This window comes from Vanessa cardui, chromosome 22, assembly GCF_905220365.1.
Source record: "Vanessa cardui chromosome 22, ilVanCard2.1, whole genome shotgun sequence".
NCBI classification, from domain to species: Eukaryota; Metazoa; Arthropoda; class Insecta; order Lepidoptera; family Nymphalidae; genus Vanessa; species Vanessa cardui.
Genome location: NC_061144.1, coordinates 7,970,694 through 7,996,228, shown reverse-complemented (window position 1 = coordinate 7,996,228; position 25,535 = coordinate 7,970,694). Strand labels below are relative to the sequence as shown.

General features: G+C 32.7%; 1 protein-coding gene across 1 annotated transcript; it reads right to left on the bottom strand.

Annotated features, from left to right (window-relative positions):
- Nucleotides 1-614: 614 nt before the first annotated feature.
- LOC124539224 lies at nucleotides 615-25,004 on the bottom strand. Its single transcript, XM_047116521.1, has 13 exons — nucleotides 24,723-25,004; nucleotides 23,971-24,107; nucleotides 22,870-23,013; nucleotides 13,122-13,214; nucleotides 11,451-11,556; nucleotides 10,175-10,285; nucleotides 8,743-8,910; nucleotides 7,411-7,506; nucleotides 6,743-6,877; nucleotides 6,115-6,190; nucleotides 5,739-5,920; nucleotides 4,430-4,566; nucleotides 615-4,089 (listed from the first exon to the last, which is right to left on the bottom strand). Exons 2-13 carry the CDS (start codon nucleotides 24,105-24,107, stop codon nucleotides 4,083-4,085), a joined length of 1,392 nt encoding a protein of 463 aa, XP_046972477.1. The 5' UTR covers nucleotides 24,723-25,004; the 3' UTR covers nucleotides 615-4,082.
- Between the last annotated feature and the right edge of the window lie 531 nt (nucleotides 25,005-25,535).

The window sequence follows — 25,535 nt, the reverse complement described above, 5'->3', positions numbered from 1 at the left end:
AAATATTGAGCAAAAAACTTAAATGAACGAGATAGCATTTATTATTTTATTGTCAATTGATAATACAACAAATAAAACAATACATTCGATCTTCAAAGTTTTTTTTTTCAGGTATATTACGAGAAACGTTTAGAAATCTGTAAATATATTTTTTAATATAGCAACATTGTCACAGCGTGGCATAATGAATAGTACAACAAAGGGCATAAGCTTATAATTATAAGCACTAAAGTTCGTCGTCGTTGATATCGTAAAATTCGTTACTAATTAATTAAGGTGGGTTTAAAAATGTTCATGCCCTTCGTTTGTTAATAGTTTTGGAAGAAATCAGTTAACCAGCTAACGTTTATTTTACTTCACATTTACGGCTTTACTTATATTTTACGCTGAGGGAATTAGTTAAACAATGATGTCTTCTTCTTTCAAATATCAAATCAGTAATGATAGAAAGAGATAAATCTATGTTTGATCAGACCATACAATGTTTACAAGTAAAGCCGAAAATGTTTTTCCATTTTACTTTGCTATAGAAAAGTTATGCATTTGAAATGAGAACGAGCGATATGTTATACTATTTTCTGTCAACTGATTCATCCAATTACTCTTATTTTTCACATTGTTTATAAAATTAGCTGAACCGAATCAAGTTGTTTCACAGCCTTATTGAAGTCTTGGTTGTTAAGTCTCTGCCACATTTGGAATCGAGGTGAGTACGCAAAACTATTACATCTTTGGTGGTTTTCGAATTAATATTAATAATAGAGATGCGTACCGTCTTCAAAACAATGACGATATAACAAATGGGTAATATTTTTAAAGCTGTTTGTTTTGGCAGAGACGAAATTATTAAAACAAGAGGCGGGAATGTATTTCCTTTGTTAATGTTCTTAAAATACGGTTGTCATTTGTATTTATATCACATTTTATTATACATATGTCAGTTGTCAAGTATGGCTGTCAAAACAAAAGTGGTTATATATTTGTTACGGGAACAGAGATCAATTAACTTCTTCACATTTAAATTATGGCTATTTTAAAAAGGTAAATATATGTATTTATTTTATGTAAGGCTATCATTAAACTCTTATATTATTCATATAGATTTGATATTTTGATATTATACAGGGTGTAGTAATAAATATCTTTGTACGCTATCCACTTTTGCAATGACCGCCATTGTTGTTCTTAATATTATTTTGTAATACATATTATGTTCTTATTTGATCTAAGCCTCTTCTATTTGTTCTCAGTCTCAGGGAATGTATGTTGGTAAGTCTCTTCGTTGCCTTACAAAATATGTTCTTCGCATCGAACTTTTTATAAACATCTTAAAAAATATTTGAAGAAACCATTGTTTTTTTTATTATTATTATTTCAAGTAATTTAGTGAGTTTATTTATCTAAAGTACTTAGTACTATAACCTACTTGAAGCAATTTCTTTAATACAATTAAATTGGCCTAGTAAAGTGATTTTCGATTACAATAATTATTTAGCACAATTCGATATTACAGGAATCGAAGGTAAATGTACGAATATATATATATTTTTTGTACACTATCGTTAAAGGCATACTTTCGAATAATTGGGTTTATACTTAAGATCACAATGTTTGTGCGTGACTATGATTTATATATTTATTATCAATTTTTTGCACTCCTTGTATTATTACTGAGGGAAGCTAAAGCCGTTTCAATGTGTTTTAGTCAGTGTATTTATAAACGCAACCGTGTAGCGCTGGGGACGGACTATATGTGACTCCACTGAAATAAAACTTTACAAACATCGGCTAATTCACGATACATACAAGGTAGTGCGTTTCGAATTTGAATCGTTCGTATGAAATAAAATGTAATTTCAAGATTTTCTTCACTCTCGTGGTCGATAATGTAACGATAAATGCAATGTCTTTTAATAATTGTTAAAAAAATTACATTGTTTCCTACAAAGTCGTGTATTAGCTTAAAACGATAACACCCTATTCAACATTTAAGTTCCCTCGGAGAAAAACTAGTCTCGTCGCAGCAACAGAGTGGCACGTATGATAAAAATAACTGTATTTTATACAGTTTCTGAGATTATTATTCTCTTAAAGCTATAGAGTTGATATAAATTATAATATGTATTTTTGTAATACTTCGTTACATTTTGTGCAATTCGATCTTTAATACCGCAGGTGAACGCGTTATTTTATATAATATATGTACAAATGTCCCACGGTTCTGACTAGATGTTGCGAATTTCTAACACCACGCCAAGTTACAAATTACAGTTTATCTCATTTTAAGCCTCATTAATTCGAACCTCAGCCATCGTGATCATTTAAAAAAAAATATTATTTCACCCGCGAGTAATAAAATGGCGCGAAATTAAATAAATTATATATAAAAAAAAATAAAACATTTAACATTGGTTTACATATCCAAATAAGTCCAATAAATATTATAAAATGGCCACATATATTTATGGGTGTGTGAATATTGTTGTAATAGTAAGTAGTTTGAATATATTTTAGCTTTTTTTACTATTTATAAAAAATGACGAAGACTAAAATGACAAGATACTATGAAAGAAAACCAGTACTAAATTCCATTTGTCATATATATAAAAACTACAAGACTGAATAATTTCCTATTAAAATTTGTAATATAATTAGTCTATACCTAATTTTTAATCTCTGAAAACGAATACTGTTGGATTTTATTTACCAAATATAGTATTTATTTGTTTTTAACCTTTGTAAAGACAATATCAGCTGAACCGTTTCATACAACCCTTGGCGTGGGAATTCTAACTTTTTTTTTAATTTTTATCATGACTTTTAACTACGATAAATTCGTATTTTTGAGAGATGTTGCCAGTAAACATATCATTCGGCGTTTCTCAATATTTTTTATACATATTAGAAATTACTAGGAAACTCTATTTTCTTCGAAGTTCTATAATTTAATCTGTACTCATAAGAATGTCGTTAACTAAATTTTTGCTACCTTTGATATGATAAAAGTTTAAGATAGCACATCACTCTATTCATTAATAATAGAACTTTTTAGTTACAACAATTAATCAATTAATGTTATACCATAGACAAATTTATGACTACAGATTGAATATATATTTATACATATACACTCTGTTAGTAATTTGGTGAAAATTGACTTTTACTATGACTTTTTTATGTCATATTATTTAAATTTGTAATATATATATAGGATACAATTTTCACTGCTTTTTTTTTAAAACATTTTTCTTCAAGTTCAAAACTTAAGCTATTTACAAGCGTAAAACATCTATGAAGGTTTCGCGTTTTCCCTAAGTGCATGTTTAATTAATGTGAACTGTTTAAACTTTATTAGGTCTCCAGTAAATTCTAGATAAAGGAACTTTTGCAAATTAAATATTCCACTAATAGTTATGAGAAAATGCAATTTAAAAAAATACAACATGAATATTCGAGAAGAAATCGTTTAGGCCTAAAGATATCGATTTTTTTTTAAATATTGCATATTACATACTTTAAAACAATATTTTAGGAGAAATTATCTAAAAAACGATACACAGACGTAATCGACACATCTCTAACGATATAATTCTTATATCTAAACATTATACCCAACAATTAATTTTGATTTGAGAACCCGAAACCAATTATTGATTGAATATCATTCAATCGAGAATATCTTTTTAATATTGATGTTTTAAAATGGCGAATAATACCGGTCGAGAAGTAACTGGCATACATTTTTCGTATAAAAAAGTTTAAGTTAACCGACTTCGGAACAAACTACACTTTATTTCCTCGATCAATATCCACAGCTGTATAGATCTTATTAGCTCTTCTTCCTTATGTTATTCTTTTAATACATAAATATCAAAAAGATACCTAAAATTACAAGTTGTAATGCGACAAACGTCGCTTCGTGATCAGGCTTCATCGCGGTTGAAATGACACCGATGTCAAATATTTCCAGTAAGTCTCACTGACCTGAGTGATACTTTTATATTAAGATCTTACTACAGTCCGTTGCTGGTAACCGCTGATAAAACTGCATCTTCGCTCTGAGATTATTTCCGGAGTCCATCCTAAAACCTGTGATTAAAAAAAGGAAAATGTTAAAAATGTAACTAAAAAATTACACTACTCTTACTACACTTACGTGCGCAGGGTGGGGGAGACACTTATGTGCGCAGCGTTGAGTAGAATCACGTGCGCAGGGTGGGGGGGGCACACTTAGGTGCGCAACGTTGAGAAGAAAAACGTGCGCAGAGTGGGGGACATTTACGTGCGCAGCGTTGAGTAGAATCACGTGCGCAGGGTGGGGGGACATTTACGTGCGCAGCGTTGAGTAGAATCACGTGCGCAGGGTGGGGGGACATTTACGTGCGCAGCGTTGAGTAGAATCACGTACGCAGGGTGGGGGGACACTCACGTGCGCACGGCGGGGCGCAGGCTCTCGCGCAGCACGTAGTCGATGCGGTGCGCGAGCGTGGCGCGCGGGCGCAGCGCGGGGTGCAGGCGCTCCCACAGCGCCGGCGACCACTCGAACTCCGTGTACGAGTTCACTTGCTGCGGGTTGCACGGCATTAGGAGAAACGTCATTCATGATGCTATACTAAATCTATGCTATTAAATTTCAAAATCTTGGTAAGCATATGTAATAGTAATAGCTAGTTTTCGGACAAGTTGCACACACACAAAAACATGTACGCACGCACGCACGCACACACGCACGCACATACATGTATATAGATAGCGCACGAGTTGAATGCAGTCGGGGCGTGAGGTAAAGAGCGGGAGCACCTCCCCCGCCGTCCGCACGCCCCTCCCCGCTCGCCCGCACTGTAGTGTTGTTCCATCCTTGACAGCTATCGTACGCTTGCCGTGTTACCGCATTATTATTGTTGAAGTAATAAGAAAATTATTGGCAAAGAGATGGATTGATTGTAGATACTATTGATCGATTTATAATTGAAGTCAGCGACGGTGAGGATAGTTACACCGATTCAACCATGTGTGAATCTGATGATAATAATAATAAATAAATTTTTGTGTTTTTTTTTTATTTCGTTTTGTGAAATAATTAATAAAAATATATGATCAGTATTATTTTGCCTTTTTTTCATTATGCTAACATAGTGAAATTATCGATATTAATTACTCACAATATAATGAGTATTTTGGTCATCAATTATAATTAGGTCACAGCACTATCGAATTCCTGAGCTCTGCATTCAACTCGTGCGCTATCTATACATACAAACGCTTGGCCCTTTGTAGTAGTGGTGCAAAAAGCTTCATCAAAAGTATAACACCTCGCCTCATTGCCTCCACTGGTGACAGGAGGGCTGGTTCGTTTTTTGCCCAGAGGATCGGAATTGCGATTCAACGGGGAAATGCTGCTATCATTCTTGCCACCATTCCACGCGGTCAAGATTTATGCAGTAACTAGTTTTAGTTCATATTTGTATATCTATATATTTAAGCATTTAATGTTGTTAATTCTTATCTTAATAAAGATATTACATTACTTTGAGACAGAAAAAAAAAAGTATACATATATGATAGTCCAAATAATGCCAACTGTTATATATTAAGAACCAGATGCTAAATTAATTAATTTGCGGTTGCTGTGCGCAGTATGTGGTTATAGGGCCGCTTTTTTTCGATCAGCATTAATTTATAATCCAGTATAAAAAAAAAATGTTTGGTTTTTAGAATAATAAGTGTATTATACTCACTTGTATATATTCAGGATCGAGGATTTTCTGGGTATCAGTGGCCAGCACTCGTACCATGTGATCGCTGCGTGTCGCCGTCGTGAAGCGACTCTGTCTGTCGTATATGGCAGATATTTCCAGATCCTGTAGAGACCTACGGAGGCGAACTATGCCTAGAAGATCGTATTGCCACACCCAGTAACCTGAAAATGCATTTTTTTGTCCAATATAATATTAAATTGATTCGATTTTGTTTTTATACATTCAAGCAACATTACAGCATTATAATTGCAACAAAAAATTATATCAATGACATAAAATATAGTATTTATTTAGGAAGTCTTATACAATTCCACATTTATTGATTTATTATTTAGCACTTAGTGATTTTACTCACCATGTATGACAAGTCTCTTTAATTGAGTGCACTGCCAGCATAGCAATATAATCGGATTCACGTTAGACATGGTGAACTGAAATAAACAAAATATGTACAGACATAATTCATTCATTCATTTGTTCTTAAATATTTATTGAAAATATTATTATTTATATAAAATATATGAAATTTCTTCTTGGGATGCTTTGGGATAACATCTGTGGGACTCTTCCCTTATCACGGTAAATTTTGTTTGCAGATATGATATATTAAAACTTGACTTTTATAAAGTTAGTATTTTTATTAAAAACAAATAGGTTTTTTTGTAACAAAGACTATGTATTGGTAATAAGTGACAATTAGTAGTAAGAATTTGGTTATCATACTAAGTCTATGCTATTAAATTTCAAGATTTTGGTAAGCATATGTAATAGTAATAGCTAGTTCAAAATGCTTTGCACAAAATGCACACACACAAAAACACGTACGCACGACGCACGTACACACGCAAGCACGCACGAACGCACACACGCAAGCACGCACGCACGCACACTCGCTCGCACGCACGCACACACGCACGCACGCACGCATGCACACACACACGCATACACATACATATATAAGTATAACATAAAAATGATCATACCTCTGTGGGTTCCCTGTGATGTTTGATAATCCTGCCGCAGACGTCGACAGTGTTACCAGGGGAATCGATCCAAACGAACTCGCGTATCGTCTCCTTGTACATGAGCACGACGCGTTGGAGAATACCCACGTGTAACTGGAGAGGGAATTGAATTACCTCACATTATATCGACACTTAGTTTTGGAACTTGCAAACACGGTATTCAAAGATGTTTAACATATTATTATAGCTTATCGGTTCTAGATGGATCACATTACTCACATCACATAAAACATTATTATTTTCTTAGGAGCTGGGATGGCCCAGTGGTTATAACGCGTGCATCTTAAACGATGATTTCGAGTTCAAACCCAGGCAAGAACCATTATATACACGTGCTTAATTTGTTTTTATAATTCATCTCATGCTCGGCGGTGAAGTAAAACATCGTGAAGAACTCCACATGTGACTAATATCATCTAAATTCTGCCACATGTGCATTCCTCCAACCCGCATTGGAAAAGCGTGGTGGAACATGTTCCAAACCCTCTCCTTAGTGGGAGAGGTGGCCTTAGCACATCAGTGGGAAGTCTAAATGCTGTTATTGTACCAATACATTAGCAGATACACTAAAATTATGAACAATTTTTGTAATACACGAACATAGAAACTAAAATATAGTCACTCACCGTTTCACAGAATAGAACCTTCAATGAGAACAACGGTAGACCCTCAATGAAAACTTCCTCGATTACCATGTTCATCATGCAGTGTGGGACTGTTATCTGTGAACAAAGCAGATAGTATAGACGGAATCCAGATTTCTTCGAAATTTTGGTGCCTAAAATAAATGCTAACAATTTGTATGTAAAAATTATAAAAAAAATTAAGAAATCATTTTGATTTTAGAGAGAAGGAAACTAGTCGTGTTCTATAACATGACCGGGTAGATTCAGTGTTCTTCATAAAATAATCCAGGGCAAAATTGAGGAAGAGAGTAGCGTTAGCAGAAAAAAATTGCTTCGAAATATACAGATTGTATGTTACACAAAATTGGTTTTAACTTTCAATTGTGAAGTGGAACAAGATGAAGAAGAATGTTTTTTTCGATATTTCTATCCATTGTTATTATTTTATTTAGATTTTGCTAATCGATACTTTATTAACATTTACTTGATCGCGTTATTGTGAGGAAGGCCTTGAGCATGGATGTGGATGGATATAGAGGTAGAGGACGACCAAGGAAACGATGGATGGATTGTGTGAAAGACGATATGGTTAGAAATAATGTTACTTGTGAGATGACGTCTGACAGAGAAGTATGGAAGGAGAGACATGCTGCGCCGACCCCAAATAAAACTGGGATAAGGGCAGGAGGATGATGACTCGATCACGTTAATACCTTACGGCAATACTTCACTACAATATGTGATTCAATAAATTTAAAATGATTTTCTTATATGCAATTTTAGATGTAATGTTACATCCCATGATTGAATATATAAATATAATATAATGCTCGATAAATATGTATATGTGTGGAAGGGTTTTTTTCTAACAATACTAACCCAAACAAAAATGCAAATCAAACAGACTTTTTGTATTGGAAGTAATACTATGACCATGAAATATGCGAGTTTGCAAAAGGTATAGTATGACACAACATAGATGTATCATCGGCAAAGTTCGTAAAACCGATCACAACCGAATTAAGTACGCTAGATCAAATTATCAATATTTATTTCGCATGCGAATATGATCTTTACACAAACGTAATAACTTGTAATATCATATGACTTAATATATTCGTCAATTTGGCGCGTCGTTTACATGCACTTGTTTTCTCTGACGCGTGAATCTATAGCGACGAATAGCGTCAAATGGCGCGATAGGGAGCTATTTCTATTGGTCGTGTAAATCGGCAGTAATCGGTTTTATAATCATTTCATTGCATTTTCCGATGCTACATCTAATTTGTGTCGAACTATACCCTCTTACCTTTGTTTAATAATAATACTTACAACGATCAAAGTCACCCGTAGGTTTCGGTTCGCGTAGTTCCAATCAACGAGGGGTAGGTTCACGGGCCGCTTTTGTCCAATATTCAGCGTGAGGTCTGTTATTTGACCCATCTGGCTCAGAGTCTGCAGTGTCGGCGTACTCATTAGGTCAAAATCGAAGATTAATTGCTGAAATATTAAAAAAAAAATTAAGGCCATGTTTATATCTACTATATATGGGAATATCAATTTAAACAATGATATTCTAATAAACAGATATGTTATATCCATACTAAATAACAGAAAAAAGTGTGCCGCGCCGGGGACCGTTTATTTTAGTTTATTTTTACATTTCGTTTAAAGTAAAAAGGATAGCTTGATAAAAACAATAGGTAAAAGGGATAACTAGATGTTTTAATTACGCAAAACGTATTATTACGTAATTATGATGTATTATAACGTATTACTACGTAAAACGACTAAAGAAAAACGTCCCAATTAGGACGTTTTCTAGTCTTCACTTTTTGCGCGTTAATAACATATCTGTTTACTAAAACATCATTGAATTTAAATTATTGGCCTGACAATTTCTCGTTCTAGGTATAAGTAATGTGAGATCGATATTTAAAACGTTCCTTTTAAACTTGAATATAAATTTTATATTATTATCATATAGGGATTAAGGTTTGCTCTTGAAATAATATTTTTGCTTTTTGGATATGCTGGTAGGGCAACGCTCTCTATATATTCTCTCGCTGGCTAGAATTTTAAAAAGAAAATTAACCCAGTGTAATTACAGGCACAAGGAATATAACATATTAGTTCCCAAGGTTGGTGGGACATTTGTTATGTAAGGACTGTGGTAACCGCTCGACATTTCGGCCTACCAATACCATAAACAAGTTTAAACATATACATATCATGATAGCATATTATAATATCAAAATTATTGTAGCTCTAAGGTGCGATTGTTGAATGTAATCTAATATATTATCGTATTACTCTTCATAATAGACTATTTGACTGGTTTTTATAATCCATTTTATATTATTTAGTAGAGGTTAAGGTACCCAGTAAAAGTAGATTTTTTTATTTCTAGTACATATTTGCCGAAAAATATCATATTAAAAATTACATATTTAAATAACGCCCGAAAACGCTACTTGGACAATATGGCGCCGCAATGGGGTCGGTGACGTCACTTTGCTGTATTTTAATCTGTGGTACATATAGTAGAAAAGCAAGGTTTACAAGAAAGTGAATTCATCATAATCCCGACCAATCAGGTGCGTTTTGTGTCACGTGACAAACGTTTGAAAAAATGCATTTTTATTGATGGATTTTTAGTAAATAACCATTTTTAAACTCATAATATACACTGATTACAATAATTCACAATTTATTTTTCGCATTGTCAAATAGCCTATTGCGTGATAGTCGGTTAAATACTCACTCGTAGTGAAGAGAATGCCATCAAACCAGCGTTGCAACGCGAAAATACTGTATCGAACGGTGAAACAGTGCTGAATGTGAGCGGTCTCGAATAGTACTCCACATATTTATGCTGAAATAATTATTAATAATTGTTTGTATTTTCATATTAAAAATAAATATTAGCAAAATTCGTTTAATCAATGGTTAAGATTTTTATTGATTAAACGAATTTTGCTTGCGAGCAGAGATGGCCCAGTGGTTAGAACGCGTGCATCTTAAACGATGAATGCGGGTTGAAACCCAGGCAAGCACCACTGATTCATGTGCTTAATTTGTCTTTATAATTTATCTCGTGCTCAGCGGTGAAGGAAAACATCATGAGGAAACCTGCATGTGACAAATTTCATAGAAATTCTGCCACATGTGTATTCCACCAACCCGCATTGGAACAGCGAGGTGGAATATGTAGGTGCCAAACCTTCTCCTTAAAGGGAGAGGAGGCCTTTAGCACAGCAGTGGGAAATTACAGGCTGTTGTTGTTGTTTAATCAATGGGGAGATTCTTGTCCTGTTTATTGGCCATCTTTAACATGGTTTATAGTCTAGATAGTATGTATAGCAGACTGCACTCTATATAATATTTGTAATTATATAATATAATTTGTGTGTGTGTGTGTGTATAAACCACCACCTAATGAATTTGTAAACGCTTGTGAAATTAACGATATAATAGTTCTGACAAAAAGACATTTTTGACTTATTTATCAGTTTAATTTCTTTTAAGTTTTTTTTGAGCTGAGATGGCCCAGTGGTTAAAACGCATGCCTCTTAATGATGATTGCGGGTTAAAACCCAGGCAAGCACCACTATATATGTGCTTAATTTGTGTTTATAATTCATCACATGCTCGGCGGTGAAGAAAAACATCGTGAGGAAACCTGCACGTGTCTGATTTGATTTGATCAAAATTCTGCCACATGTGCATTTAATCCCGCATTGGAACAGCGTGGTGGAATATGTTCCAAACCCTCTCCTTAATGGAAGAGGAGGCCTTATCTCAGCAGTGGGAAATTTATAGGCTGTTACTTTAAAGTATTTTAAATGAATTAAGTAAAAGAGATAGTGTTCTGGCAACAATCATAAAAGTAGAAGTGATTATAACTTTATCAAAATAATAAAGCTATTATCACAACAATATTTCTATACTGATTTATATAGAAACAAATACCGGTTCTTTTAGGTAAATCTATAATTTAAATTACTTTTGGCTTTGGAGATTTAATTTGAATAACTTACAGTGTATCTGTCGTTTTCGTTCTTCACCGGCGCCATGATAGAACCCAGTAAGCTGAATCTTTGTAAACAGTGAGAATTCTTAAACAGTAAACTCTCAGTGATGATTCTGAAAACAAACATTTTTTATGTTATTTTTTATGAATTAAATGCTAAAAGATTTAATAATTAAGACTCCCGATTTGAAATAACTTTGGAAATTAATTATTTGATACAATATATACAAATTATATATTAATATTTTGAAGTAACTTGTTCATAAATAATATTTATGTCATACTAGTTTGTTAGCGAAGTTCGCGAAATTTTGCGTTTATTCGAAAGATTATTTCATTTAATTGCAATTCACTTCATATTTTACATTCAATTCACATTGTAACATGGTAAAACCTTATTTAAAAGATTTTTTTTTCTCATACAGCCGTGCTCTAACCGGCCAGTACCTTTTTTATCGTTCCCTGAATTATTTTTTTATTAAATTGTAACAATTCTAATCTAGAATCTTCTTTAATTTTCTGCACATCTACGAACACTTCAACATGAGAACATAACTGCTTTAGGTACAAATGCCGTCCCATAAAATCACTGGGACAAAAATAGGCTTACGTTATTAATATATACGACTAGCGACCCGCCCCGGCTTCGCACGGGTGCAATACTGATACTAAACATACTACAGAATTTGTTTGCTTGCGACATCACATTATAAACTTCTACAATTATACGTTTTGGCATGTGTACCGTATATACATTCATGTCCACGTAGTAGAAAAATTACAAACAGACGACGACGGCCGCGTGGCGTGGGAAATTTGCAAAACGCAACGCAACATACACCCGATCAAGTACCAGTATAACCTGACCCCCAATTCATATCGACAACCACATCAGAAAGAGCTCAACTTAAGTTGGGCGCCTATATTTCCAAAACTTTGTATTATTTGCGTATAAAAAGTAGCCTAAGTTACGCCTTAGTACATTATAAATATAAATATAAACATGAGACAGCATCACATACATTACTCTGATCCCAATGTAAGCAAATGAAGCACTTGTGGTATGGAAATCAGAAGTAACGACGGTACCACAAATCCCAGACCCAAGACAACATAGAAAACTAATGGTAATCTACATCGACTCGGCCGAGAATCGAACCCGGGACCTCAGAGTGGCATACCCATGAAAACCGGTGTACACACAACTCGACCGTGGAGGTCGTCCTATTACCTACCCGCCAATGAAAGTCCTGTTCAAATCGGCCCAACCGTTCCAGAGATTACCCGGAACAAACAGACAGACAGACAGACAAAAATTCTAAAAATGTGTGTTTTGGTATGTGTACCGTATATAAAGACAAATGCACGTAGCAGAAAGCGGTTATTTTAATATTACAAACAGACACACCGATTTCATTTATTTGTATGGATTGTAATAACACTAAATTAGAGACAAATTATAACAAATGTGAAATCTGAGTCCTGCATATGTATATGCTACATCCACACATCTGAACAACAAAATCATACACGTTTTCCGTATCGTAATTACACTTATAATAGCTGTAGCCTGAATAGGTATATTACAAACATAAAAAATAATAGCTCTGATACTGTGATAATTATTTACCAACAATTATAACAGCATCGAGAAACTGCTGACGTCATACACACTCACCGATTTATTTTGGACGCTGATATGATGTTCTTCTGTTGAAGGTAAACGGGTCCGATAAATACTAATTCTTGCAAATTCTGTGTATCGAAGAATCTGAAAAGTAAATATGATTATTTTAATTAATATGTACTTTATATACCATTAGTTATGTCAGCGTGGTGATTTCGCTACAAAGTCTACGAAAAAAATGTCGTTTATAATTATAAAAAAAAAATTAAAAACATTTCGTTAGGCTTGCATATAGGCGAAGTGTGTAGAGGTATCTAAAAACATTGGTACAAAATATAGACTAATCCGTTGACATTGAAGACAGCTCCGTAGCATTAGCGGTAAGAAAAGTTAGGCAACTAACTAATATGGTATTATTTCATGAGGCATATTAAAAAGGTGCTATAGATATTGAATCTGTTTTTATTACACAAAACAAAGTTCTCCGGTCTATTAATAATCATGGAGGTAGACTCCCTTCGGAATGTTTTACCAAGGTTTCCTAACTATCTACTTACAGTCGACTCACAAGATATTATAAACAACAATGTTATGTACATAGCGTAGCAGTATATATAATGTAAAGGCATCAAATATCTAAGATAAGCTTATAACGTCAAGTTTTCGTCTCCGCTGAGTCAATACTCCGTAGCAATAAAATTTCGCAGATATTTTTAACTTTGCCGGTTCATATAATCAAATCATTAAAAAATAAATATATAGAGATATTTTTTATTTATATTTGTTTATTTACACTCAAAATATAAAAACAAAAAATATGGTTTATTGAATTAAGTTTTTAAACAGCTAGCAATTAAGTCATATATATTTTTTTCAGAAATTAATCGATGTTCTAACTGATTTTTGTATTATTTCACTTTATACATATATATTTATAAAAGCGACTTCCTAGCAATGTATCACAAATGTACGAAAAACGGTAACTAGAGAGTTTCTTGCCGGTTCTCGGTTGAATCTACATTCCGATTCGGTGGTAGCTTTACTTTTATAGTTCTATTAAATGATAATTTAAAAGTGCCTACAAAAGCCAACATAAATAAAGTACATTTTGATGCAGACATTATTAATAATAAACGCATATTTTATTATATTACTATTATTGAATATTATTTATGAATTAAAAAGTAAGTCAGTGTAACTTCAATTCATGCCACGTGATAAAGCTGCGTGAAAAATGCAAATTGAACAATAATGTAATTAATTTAGTCATTTATGTAAGACACGTGAACTACATTCAAATACAATTTGTACGAAGTGAAACCGTTTAAATGTCGAAATAACTTTGCTTTTGTTTATTTTGTGTTGTTTTTTTTTTAAGAGGAAAAGTTATTCAGCGAAAATGAAACAAATTCAGACGACAATCTTTAATTTCGTTATTCTATAACTTGTTAATTTGAAATTTCTCAAACGTATTTGTGTTTTTATTGAATTCGTTCAAATTGGATATTTTACAATAAAAACGTAATTGGATACTTGACTATAAATAGATCGTGTTAAATAATTAATTTATTTATTATTACGAGAATAAATAACGTTTCTTAAAATTTGCATTAAAATATGAAATAAATATTTTACTTGTTTAGATTATCTTCTAATTCAATAAATAAATAAATATTGGACAACATCACATACTTTACTCGATCCCAATGTAAGTAGCTAAAGCATTTGTGTTATGGAAAATCATAAGTAACGATGGTACCACAAACACCCAGACCCAAGACAACATAGAAAACTAATGAACTTTTCCTACACCGACTAAACCGTGAACCTGGGACCACGGAGCGGCGTACCCATGAAAGCCGGTGTACACACTACTCGGTACACACCACGGAGGTCGTGAAAACATTTACAATACTCAATCGACCTTTCTTATTACTTCCGGATAAAGTTTCTTAACTGCCATTAAAGTCATGTATATACCATTCCAGGCGATCAAGATTCATACAGTAGCTAGTTTTAGTTCATATTTGTATATATTTAAGCATTTAATGTTATTAATTCTTATCTTAATAAACTATGTCTATATAAAGAATTACTGTCTCTTCATCAACTTTAGTTACACGAATATGCTCTTAATTTTTGGCAACACGGACCTAATTCCGGAAAGTATGGTAGATGTTGAAGGATACTAAGGCAATGCGGATTGCGTAGAGCGCAACATCCGATCGATAAGCAGGAGTTTTATTGTCAAGAAACAACACCGCCCAGTGTCAGTTTAAGGACACTTTTTGTTATTGTTTGTTATTGCATAATAATTTTCAGTATATGTTTTTGGCACGTAATCAATTATTTATAGTTGTTTACAAGCAAAAAGATATAACTCGAGCTTTGTATAAATTGGTTCATAAAATTAAAAAGTGCCAGATATTAATAAGACTCGGGCGGGTTCTATGAGCTTCAGATCTCAACGGCACCAACCTACCGTATTGTACACCTTAGTACAATACGGTTGGTCATTATTTTGATCTATCTTGTAGCATTCAGCCAGCGTTTGCAATGTGAGCGCAGAAAAAGTGTTTATTTACGACATCACCTTAAAAACCTATAGATTAACCACTGTTTCTCTACAATATTGTGCATATATAGATATAAACCTTCCTCTTGAATTAATCTATATATAGGAAAAAACCACACCTTTTCCTTTGCGTTAATTTTTATGGAATAGGTTGGCGGACGAGCATATGGGCCACCTGTGGTAAGTTGTTACCATCACCCATAGACAATGACGCTGTAACTATTCATAACTATTCCTAACATCGTCAATGCGCCACCAGCCTTGAGAATTAAGATGCTATGTCTTTTGTACCTGTAGTTACACTGACTCACTCACCCTTTAAACCGGAACACAACAATACTGCGTACTGTTGTTTAGCGGTAGAATGATTGATGAGTGGGTACCTACCCAGGCGGGCTTGCACAAAGCCCTACCACCAAGTAAATTTTAAATATCTAAGCATACATAGGAATAGACAGCGGTAAGCGACTTTGTTCAAATTCCTTTATTAAATATTATTACACTTACTTATTAGTCAAATTAAAATCTACCACCGGTTCAAAATAGAAAACACTCTGAGCTGAGAAAACCCGGCGAAAGAAACTCAGGGGGTCTTTTTTTATTCAAATTTATTAAATACACATACTGAATATGAATAGAAATATTTTATACTATGATGATATGGAAAGACATCAAGTTATTTTCTAAAGTTTTTAAACGTTATTCTAATGAACTGATTATGCATGTTATAGAAGTAAACTATATAAATTTTACATAAGCGATCGTTACAAAAGCAATACATGATTTGAATTGTTAAACGAATATCGTCAATATTACGAAATTTTACTTTAATCAACTTTCCATTGCGCAAGATAACAATAAAAATGCTACATAATGTAAACGAACTAACATTGGAAAAGAGTTATTTATAATTCTATTAACAGTTCAGACGTTTAAAAAACTATTTATTTACTCGTATTTTACTTTAGATAAAAAGTTAAATATGAAGTTGTCTAGTGCGCACGTGAATGTGAATCTTGAAATTTCGTTTAAATTACTATTCGTATAGTGAGTCGAGATGGCCCAGTGGTTAGAACGCGTGCATCTTAACCGATGATTGCGGGTTCAAACCCAGGCAAGCACCGCTGATTCATGTGCTTAATTGGTCTTTATAATTCATCTGGTGCTCAGCGGTGAAGGAAAACATCGTGAGGAAACCGGCATGTGACAAATTTCATAGAAATTCTGCCACATGTGTATTCCACCAACCCGCATTGCAGCGTGTGGAATATGTTCCAAACCTTCTCCTCAAAGGGAGGGGAGGCCTTTAGCCCAGCAGTGGGAATTTACAGGCTGTTGTTGTACTATTCGTATCCTGATCGATAGTAAAGAAATACATCATGTATAAGTCTACACATTTTTCGATATAAACTCTTACAATTAACTCTGTTTGTAAAATCATTGACCGATAGAAATCTGTAAAACGTACCTTCGTAAATTTCAAAATTTCTTGATATCAAGAATTACATTTTAGATTCGACTTTTCATCCAATAAACAAAACTTTCTACTCGAATAACAAAATGTTGATTCTAATTTGTTGCATGCTTAAATATGTAAATCTTCACCAGTGTCCTAAGAAACATCCAGATGAACCGTAATGATAACAATATTTTATCAAAATCGTTCAAACCGATTAGGAAACAAGCAACGAGAATATGTACCGAAATCTACATTTGTAATAAAAATGTTTGTTTGTGTATGTGGTACATATACCTAAATAAAAATGTTTGCTGGAATGGCTGAACCGATTTTGACGGGACTGACACTAACTGATAGCTGATGTAATAGGGATTAACTTAGGCTACCTTTACTTTAGAATCATTCATAAAATTTCAGTTTCATTGAAACACGCACAAAGTTGCGGACAGCTATTTTCCTTTATAAAAATAGCAGTTTGAAATTTATCACCCTTGATATTTGATAAAAATAACTTCACTGTTATATTACATTATATGATATATTTTTTTTTGATAAATAAATAAATATAAATATGAGACAACATCACATACATTACTCTGATCCCAATGTAAGTAGCTGAAGCACTTGTGTTATGGAAATCAGAAGTAACGACGCGACGGTACCTCAAACACCCAGACCCAAGACAACATAGAAAACTAATGGTAATCTACATCGACTCGGCCGGGAATCGAACCCGGGACCTCGGAGTGGCGTACCCATGAAAACCGGTGTACACACCACTCGACCACGGAGGTCGTAGCTTTCATTTGTATCACTGAGCAACTTTATAGATTAAAACATGTTTAGTTATGATATCGATTACATTGCGTGATACGATAGTAGCTTATGTTCTTCATACATTATTGTTATGCCATGTTGTCGTCCAAAAGGTTGGGCCAATCTGTTGCACCAATATGGACCAATACACAAATTACAATAAAAGTGAACAGTTTACACGGTTTGATAGAATGCCGGTATTTTCTTATTGTAATTTCAAATATATTCTTTTTATTTATTTTTACTCATATAATATTACATTTTTAAATATAAAATACAAACATATGTATAAAATATATTTAAAAATATAAAATATAGAGGCCAACTAGTGGCGGGAACAGGGTCCAAGCCACCGGTGGTCAGGGCTCCAAACAGAGGAACTTCCTCACAATACGCGCCGTGCCGAAGAGTATAATATATATTTTTATACAACACATCCTATAAGTATTGAAACTAATCAAAGCAGAATAACCAATTATATAAAATCTATCATCATAAATCTGACATTAAAGTAATTATTAACATAGCTGATATACTTTACTGTGTATTTAGTAAGAACTAAGTTATGTCGGCTTTAACAAAGCATAACTGTAGCTATTAAGGCAATGTAGTAATCTTAGTCTGAAAATAAAGCTACTTTTGACATGTTATAAATAAAAATCATAATTGTTATAATCCGCTTATTTTAATTTTAAAGTGAAAGAAATGTACCAAACATTAAGCTATGAGTTAAATATTTCTTGTTTCTTAAAATAAATACAATTTGTACTTGTTTTTGTACTTTTAAAAGTTACAAATTTTATGCAATAATTATTTTTTTTACGTTGATTATGCTTTGATTATAGATATGTTTTGATACTCTTTTATAACTTGTATAACATATGTATTCCAATACGGCATTGTAAACCTAAAACATGAATTTTATTACGCCCAATGCATCTCTATTTAGGAGTAACTACAAACTGATTATAGAGTCAATGCTGTAGGTGGCAAGCGCCAACATCTTTAGAAGTATGTACGGTTAACCACAAAACGATTGGACAACTTGCCGCCAATGACAATTTAGACCAATCGGACCTGTACAATTTCAACCAACAGCCAGATGTGTTGGCCTAACATGCAATGTAGACTTTACATATTTTATCAAAGGTATAACATTAACGTTACGTCTTTTGTATTTAATTGGATCATTGTGACTTTATTTATTCCGTGTTATTAGGGGTTTATTTATACGAATTTTGCTCGATGTACAGCTAATTGGGTTAATGTACGTTACTAGACTGCCAAAATAACAAAAATATATAACTGTCCTAGCGTTTGTCACGTACGACGTACAAGAACATCTAAAATTGTCGTACATTTTATAGTATCATTAAAATGAATATATTATGTAGTGGTTTTAATTGTTATACAGGTAAATATTTCCATAGACAAAGAATATCTAGACTCTTTTTCCAAAGAGTTCGTTATATGCAGATGACATTATACTCTTTTCTTCTCCTCTTATGCTTCTTCCTCATCATCAATGAACAGTAAAGAACAATAGTTTATACATCCATCGTAGTAAAACAGAATACACGAACAAATAAACAGAACTGCATTATAAATTTCTTTATCGATTATATTATCAACCACTGCCTGAAGGTAAAGCGATTTCAGTATCGATAAATAAATATTCAATAATGCTCTTCCTGGCACCAATTAATATGTAAAAGTCGTCAATGTGGCCTAAGTAAGTAACATAACATGACTACAATGGATAAGGCTATCAGACTTAGTAAAGGTTTCGGTATCATAGGGTCGGATGAAACATAGCCTGTAGTCATTTTACCGAGTAACTTTAGGCTTGATTTACTTGGGGTTATGCAGTCATCAAATATTCAAACGCCAAAGCTAATACTATTTGTTGTGTTACGGTTTAAAGAAAGAGCCAGTTTAACTACAGGCACAAGGGACGTAACCTCTTAATTCCCAAGGTTGCCGAATTAGCGCTGTAAGCAATATTCAATTTCTTACATCGCTGTCTATGGACGGTGATACCATCCATTGACCCGACCCTATGAGAATATCATAACATAAAAACAATCAAATTACGAAAATGCGTTTAGATAAGAGCGATATGTATAGATTTATTTCTGTGCCGTTTTAAATATCACAGAAATTCAGTCGATATTAAAAAAACTTCATTTTATTTTTATAAAGCAAAACACCAGCTCTAGTCTGATTATTGCAAATAGCAATGTAATGTAATCTTATTAAGCTAATTCATATTACCTAACACGCGTCATTACATGAATGGCAATTTTCATCGTAAGCAGATTATGTATCATTCTGTCGTGCAGTCAAGATTTCAAATATTCTTGAAGCTTCATTGAAACTATGATTTTTTTTATGGCATAGGTGGCAATCGATCAGGAGGTTCATCTATTGGAAAGTGACTACCACCGCCTATAGACATCTGCAACACCAGGGGGCTTGCAGGTTACCGGCCTTTAAGAAAGGAGTACGCTCTTTTTTTGAAGGTTCCCATGTCGTATCGGTTCGGAAAAACCGCCGGCGAAAGCTGGTTCCACAATTGGATTTTATTGAATGTCAAAAATATGTATGACGAACCCCATAGTCGAGTAGTGTGTACATCGACTTTCATAGATACGCCACTCCGAAATCCTGGGTTCGATTTCATGTAGAAAAGGTTCATTAGTTTTCTATATTGCCTTGGGTCTGTTTGTGAAACCGTCGTTACTTCTGATTTTACATAACACAAGTGCCTTAGCTACTTACATTGGGATCAGAGTAATGTATGTGTTGTTGTCCAATATGTATATTTTATTACTGATATGAAACACGTACATTTTGATTGAAGGTTAGACCATACAAAGCAAGTTTTTGGCAAGGTGATAGGCGTAGACAGAACACCTCATCAAATTTTAATCACAATCGGATATATGGCTTAGAGGTGAAGCATACAACGTTTTCTTTTTTTGTATTTAAATTAATTTAAGAAAATAAGACACTTTTTTATTCTATCACCATTCAACACAGATTAAATATTAAATTAATTTCGAATTTCGAAGAAGACAATATTCGAATTTCAGAGGATTATTATTATTAATCGTTAATATTGAACAAAGTTGCCGTTTAAAAAATTACTTTATTTATCGTTATCGTTTTACAGATAATTAATTCAAAAGTTTATTTAAAACCTGTTGATAAAATTACTGAGAAACGTTTTACACAGTCAGTAATTTCGATATCTGTAGTCGAATATTGAGCAAGGTAAGTTTATATTTTGCATTTGCTCCCGGTGTCGTATAATGTCAACAGTTTTTGTTCTACAATCTTCTGTATACATTTACATCAACAATATTGTATACATAATAACGTAACCGAAATGATGTTTACATTTGAGGCAAATCAATTATACAATCCATCTGATTATTATACCGAATCAAAAGGGACTTTAAACATATCCTATATTATGTATGTTTAATATTTAATAGTATTTTTAACGTATATAAATATCGGTGTTTGTAAAAAGAACCATGTTGAGTGGACATTGATCTTAATCATTATATTTAAGAAGATATACAACCTTCATTAAGTTTTCCAAGAGACTATTGTTAAGAGATCGTCGCGTGATGCTTAGAATGTAAATATTAAAAAAATAAATACCTAGTATGAGGTAAAAAATTCAAAAAAATTCAAATCATGAATGAATGAATGATGAATTCGCGGGCAATCTTAAACGGTATTTTATATATAGGATATTAAACTGCAGGCTTGTGTGAATGTATGTGAAAACACGCACCTTATTCCCTCGGTCTTATATTAAGGTCGCAAAGCTACATGTGACACAGTTGTATAACGTCAAAAACTTCCTCCCTGCTACTTTAAAGATATTTTTTGACAAAGTAAGCCTTTTTTAAGAGATTTCTTTCGAATGTTGGGTAATCATTAAAGTTAGACGAGTTGGTTAAAAAAAAGTAAAGTAACAGCCTGTAAATTACCCACTGTTGGGCTTAGACCTCCTCTCCTTTTGAGGAGAAGGTTTGGAACATATTCCACCACGCTGTTCCAATGCGGGTTGGTGGAATGCACATGAGGCAGAATTTCGATGAAATTAGACACATGCAGGTTTCCTCACGATGTTTTCCGTCACCGCCGAGCACGAAATGAATTATAAACACAAATTAAGCACATATATATAGTGGTGCTTGCCTGGGTTTGAACCCGAAATCATCGGTTAAGATGCACGCGTTCTAACCACTGGGCCATCTCAGCTCTTATGGCGAGTTGGTTAGTTACATTTTATTATCGCGTATGTTATAGTTCAAGGTGTACAGTTTATTGCAAGTATGTTTACATAAGGCGGATGCATTACGCTGGAAGTGTATACGGCACTTTCAAGGCACATTTCCTACTCATAAACATCTGAGGTATCAAATTATAAGTAACATGATTTATATTCGCACCTTCTCGGTTATCGCTCAAGGCTACTTGTCGTAGGGCTTTGTGCGGAACCAACTAACCACTTCACTATTAGTATTGGAGTATTTTATTTTGAATGTTCAGTAAAGCAGTGCAATAATGGACTTAAGTCTGCCATAAATAAATCATTTTTCTATTCATTTCATTCAATTATATAAGTGTAGGTATTATTAACTATATAATTAAGACATAAGAACTTTGATAAAATGTTACATAATAAATATTAGAAATTGAGTATTATTTTAATTTCTATGAACATGTCATCATTCTATTTGAGGAAATAATTTATAGCAAGTTAACCTATTAAGGTTAAAATACAATTGAATTTTTATGGTAATAAAACTGTGGTTCGCTTAATCAGTACGGAATATGTTTAAAGTAAGTGTACATGCCGTTACAATGTAGATTTCAATAAAAAAGACTACAGGTTCCATAAAATTATTAAACAAAATCGTACTCACTGCGGCAGGACGAAATTCATAAAGTTCTCCAAATCTTTGTTGTCGCTATCAATGATAATATGAAGTTTCCTCGTGTACTTCTTGAACAGTCGTGTGACAAAGAGGTTCCTCTCGAGGGTTTTCACATTTAACTTGAGTAATTCTCTGTTAAGGAATAAATAAAAAAAATAATTGGATAACTACATATTTTGTTTTATTTTTTTATTATAGATCAAAATGTTGCTGTAATATTAAAACCGTCTTTAAAAATCTCAGCAACATTCAGATTTTTAAATATAATGTTATTATTTAACACTAAAGATATAACTGATGGGTACTGCTAGAGGCTTATGTCCAAAAATAATATTGCCTAGAAAACATGGTAAGTCAACATAGTACACAAACACTTACTAATTAAATACCGTGAAATGTATTCATTGCATTTTGGAAATATTTTTTTTCATTGTTTTTGCTATAAAATTAACAGTAAAAATTAAAAATATGCATAAGTATTCATAAAAAAAAGAACTTTCCAAATCAAGGGTGCTATAGAGGTTTTCCAGGTAAATGACCAGTTACTAGAAAAATAAAATCATTGGAAATAAGGAATTAGTATGTATTTGAACTATACTATCACATACAGAATACCAGTACTTTGTCTGTCTCTCAGAATGGATGTAGGGGTGGATGACAAGGCACTGTATTTGAACTGATTATTAAAGTATGCAAATAAATAAAGGTGCAATAGTTCATAAACAATTTAATAATTAGGAGTTATAATGTATACTTTTCAACTATAAGAGGAGTAAAGGCAAATAACCAATATTTGACAGCAAATTGATGCAATATCTTTGGTCAAGGGATTAATTTAACTGTATTTGCTATTTTTATGCAAAAAACTAGCATTTTGAATATAAATAAAGATAAACAAATGCTTAGTAGTGCACAACATAGCTTAGATATTAGGAAATTGTATGTAAAATGTAAATTTGCCGTTTTTTTGTATTGATTCCTACTACTTCAATTGGAATAGGTCACATAGTTATTAATTGTTTATTAAAAAAGCTTTAAATGTTTAATTAAAATAGTTTTAAAACAAATAAGTTATGTTTTAATACTTACTTCTTACCCTCATATAGTAAAATGGCACTACGCCAGTGACGGCACGTGGATAATGCAGCAAGCGCATCCTCTGTACTCAAATGATCTAATACGCATCTCAGTGAGAGGAGAGGCAAGCTGCCCCATTCTGCAGACATCTATTATCAAAATGATAAGTTAAAGCACAATGCCAAAATATATCTGTATAAGAGTTTTATCATTATTTATAGGTAAATCAAATCATATTATTACAAGAAATAATAATACAATTAGGAAATGTACTTCTTTTAAAATGTTTCTCTGAGCAATTAATTGATTTTGAATACTATATGTTAAAATTTCTTAATAATTTAATAACAAATTAGCTAATATATGTTTTTACACATTTATATTATATTAAGATACATCAATCACTTAACGAAAGTAAAATATTAATCAATATTTAATACGCATAGATAGAATATTGACCTTCACTTTCTCGTCAAGTTTAAAATAATTATTTAAAGCTCAAAACATGAAAAACAAAAAAGAGCACTGTATCAGCTGTTTAGCATAAGGTGTGACGACGTAACAGCTGTTTTTGAGAAAGTAGGCTGTTTATAACAAACTGCGTAAATAATTATTACTTGTACATATATAAACCACACCTATATGCAGAACATAGTAATACGTATTATTTAAAACAAAAAAATATCTAAAACATGAAGAAGTATACTATTTCCATACTTATTTAAGGTAAAAACAAAGAAAGGTCATTTAATAAAGATACATACCTTCAGATATGTCGTATTTTCTGACGATACTATACTATATTATTCAGTGTATTATAATATTAATACTTTTACAAAACAGGTCTCATAGGGAAAACGGTACAATTTTATTTAAACGCCCATTGTCAATAGTATTTTTTGTAAAAACCGAGATCACTCGTTGCAAACACAGATTACTGGACACTTACTGAATGAGAAAACTACGTTTTACAAAAAGTGAAAACTAACTTCAAGTTGTTAACCATAGAGTAAGCGGTGCAGTGTAAGGGGAAATGGGGAATGCAGTATAATCGAGAAGAGTTGCCAGAAGTACATACTACATTACTTTTATTGAAAGTTCATAGAATCCATTTTTGTACAGGTAAATTTTCCAGAAAAGTAACTTTTATTTACAATTTCAATATATTAAGAAATCGCTTAGAAGAAATTGTAACAAATAGACAAACCAGAACTAGCAATGTTTTCCGAATAGGTTATTTATTTTATTTTTCAATACTAATAGATATCGTAATGTAATAACAAAGAGTATATAATGAATTTATAAGTTTTATAAATATAATTATAAAAGAAATCTTTGGCTCAGGGATTGGAAATAATAATATTAATATACAAAATCGAGTTACGTGTCAAAATTATTTGAAATATCAAAAATTTAACGTGTACTTGAATATTATTTTTATAGGAATATTATACAAGATTAAAATTCATTTAATAAATATTGGCTGTATCCTGAACACAGCCAATATTCACTTTACACAGAGCACTTGTTATTTTATGTTACCAGTAACACAGATATATATCACACAAAAATACGCT

Bases quoted from the DNA above. Each gene is read 5' to 3' on its own strand.
- LOC124539224 (XM_047116521.1), bottom strand. From the start codon at position 24,107: ATGTCTGCAGAATGGGGCAGCTTGCCTCTCCTCTCACTGAGATGCGTA. The intron at 23,014-23,970 runs GTAAGTATTAAA...ATTCCTTAACAG, and splicing joins TTACTATATGAGGGTAAGAA to AGAATTACTCAAGTTAAATG. The intron at 4,567-5,738 runs GTGAGTATAATA...TGCAACCCGCAG, and splicing joins TCGATCCTGAATATATACAA to CAAGTGAACTCGTACACGGA.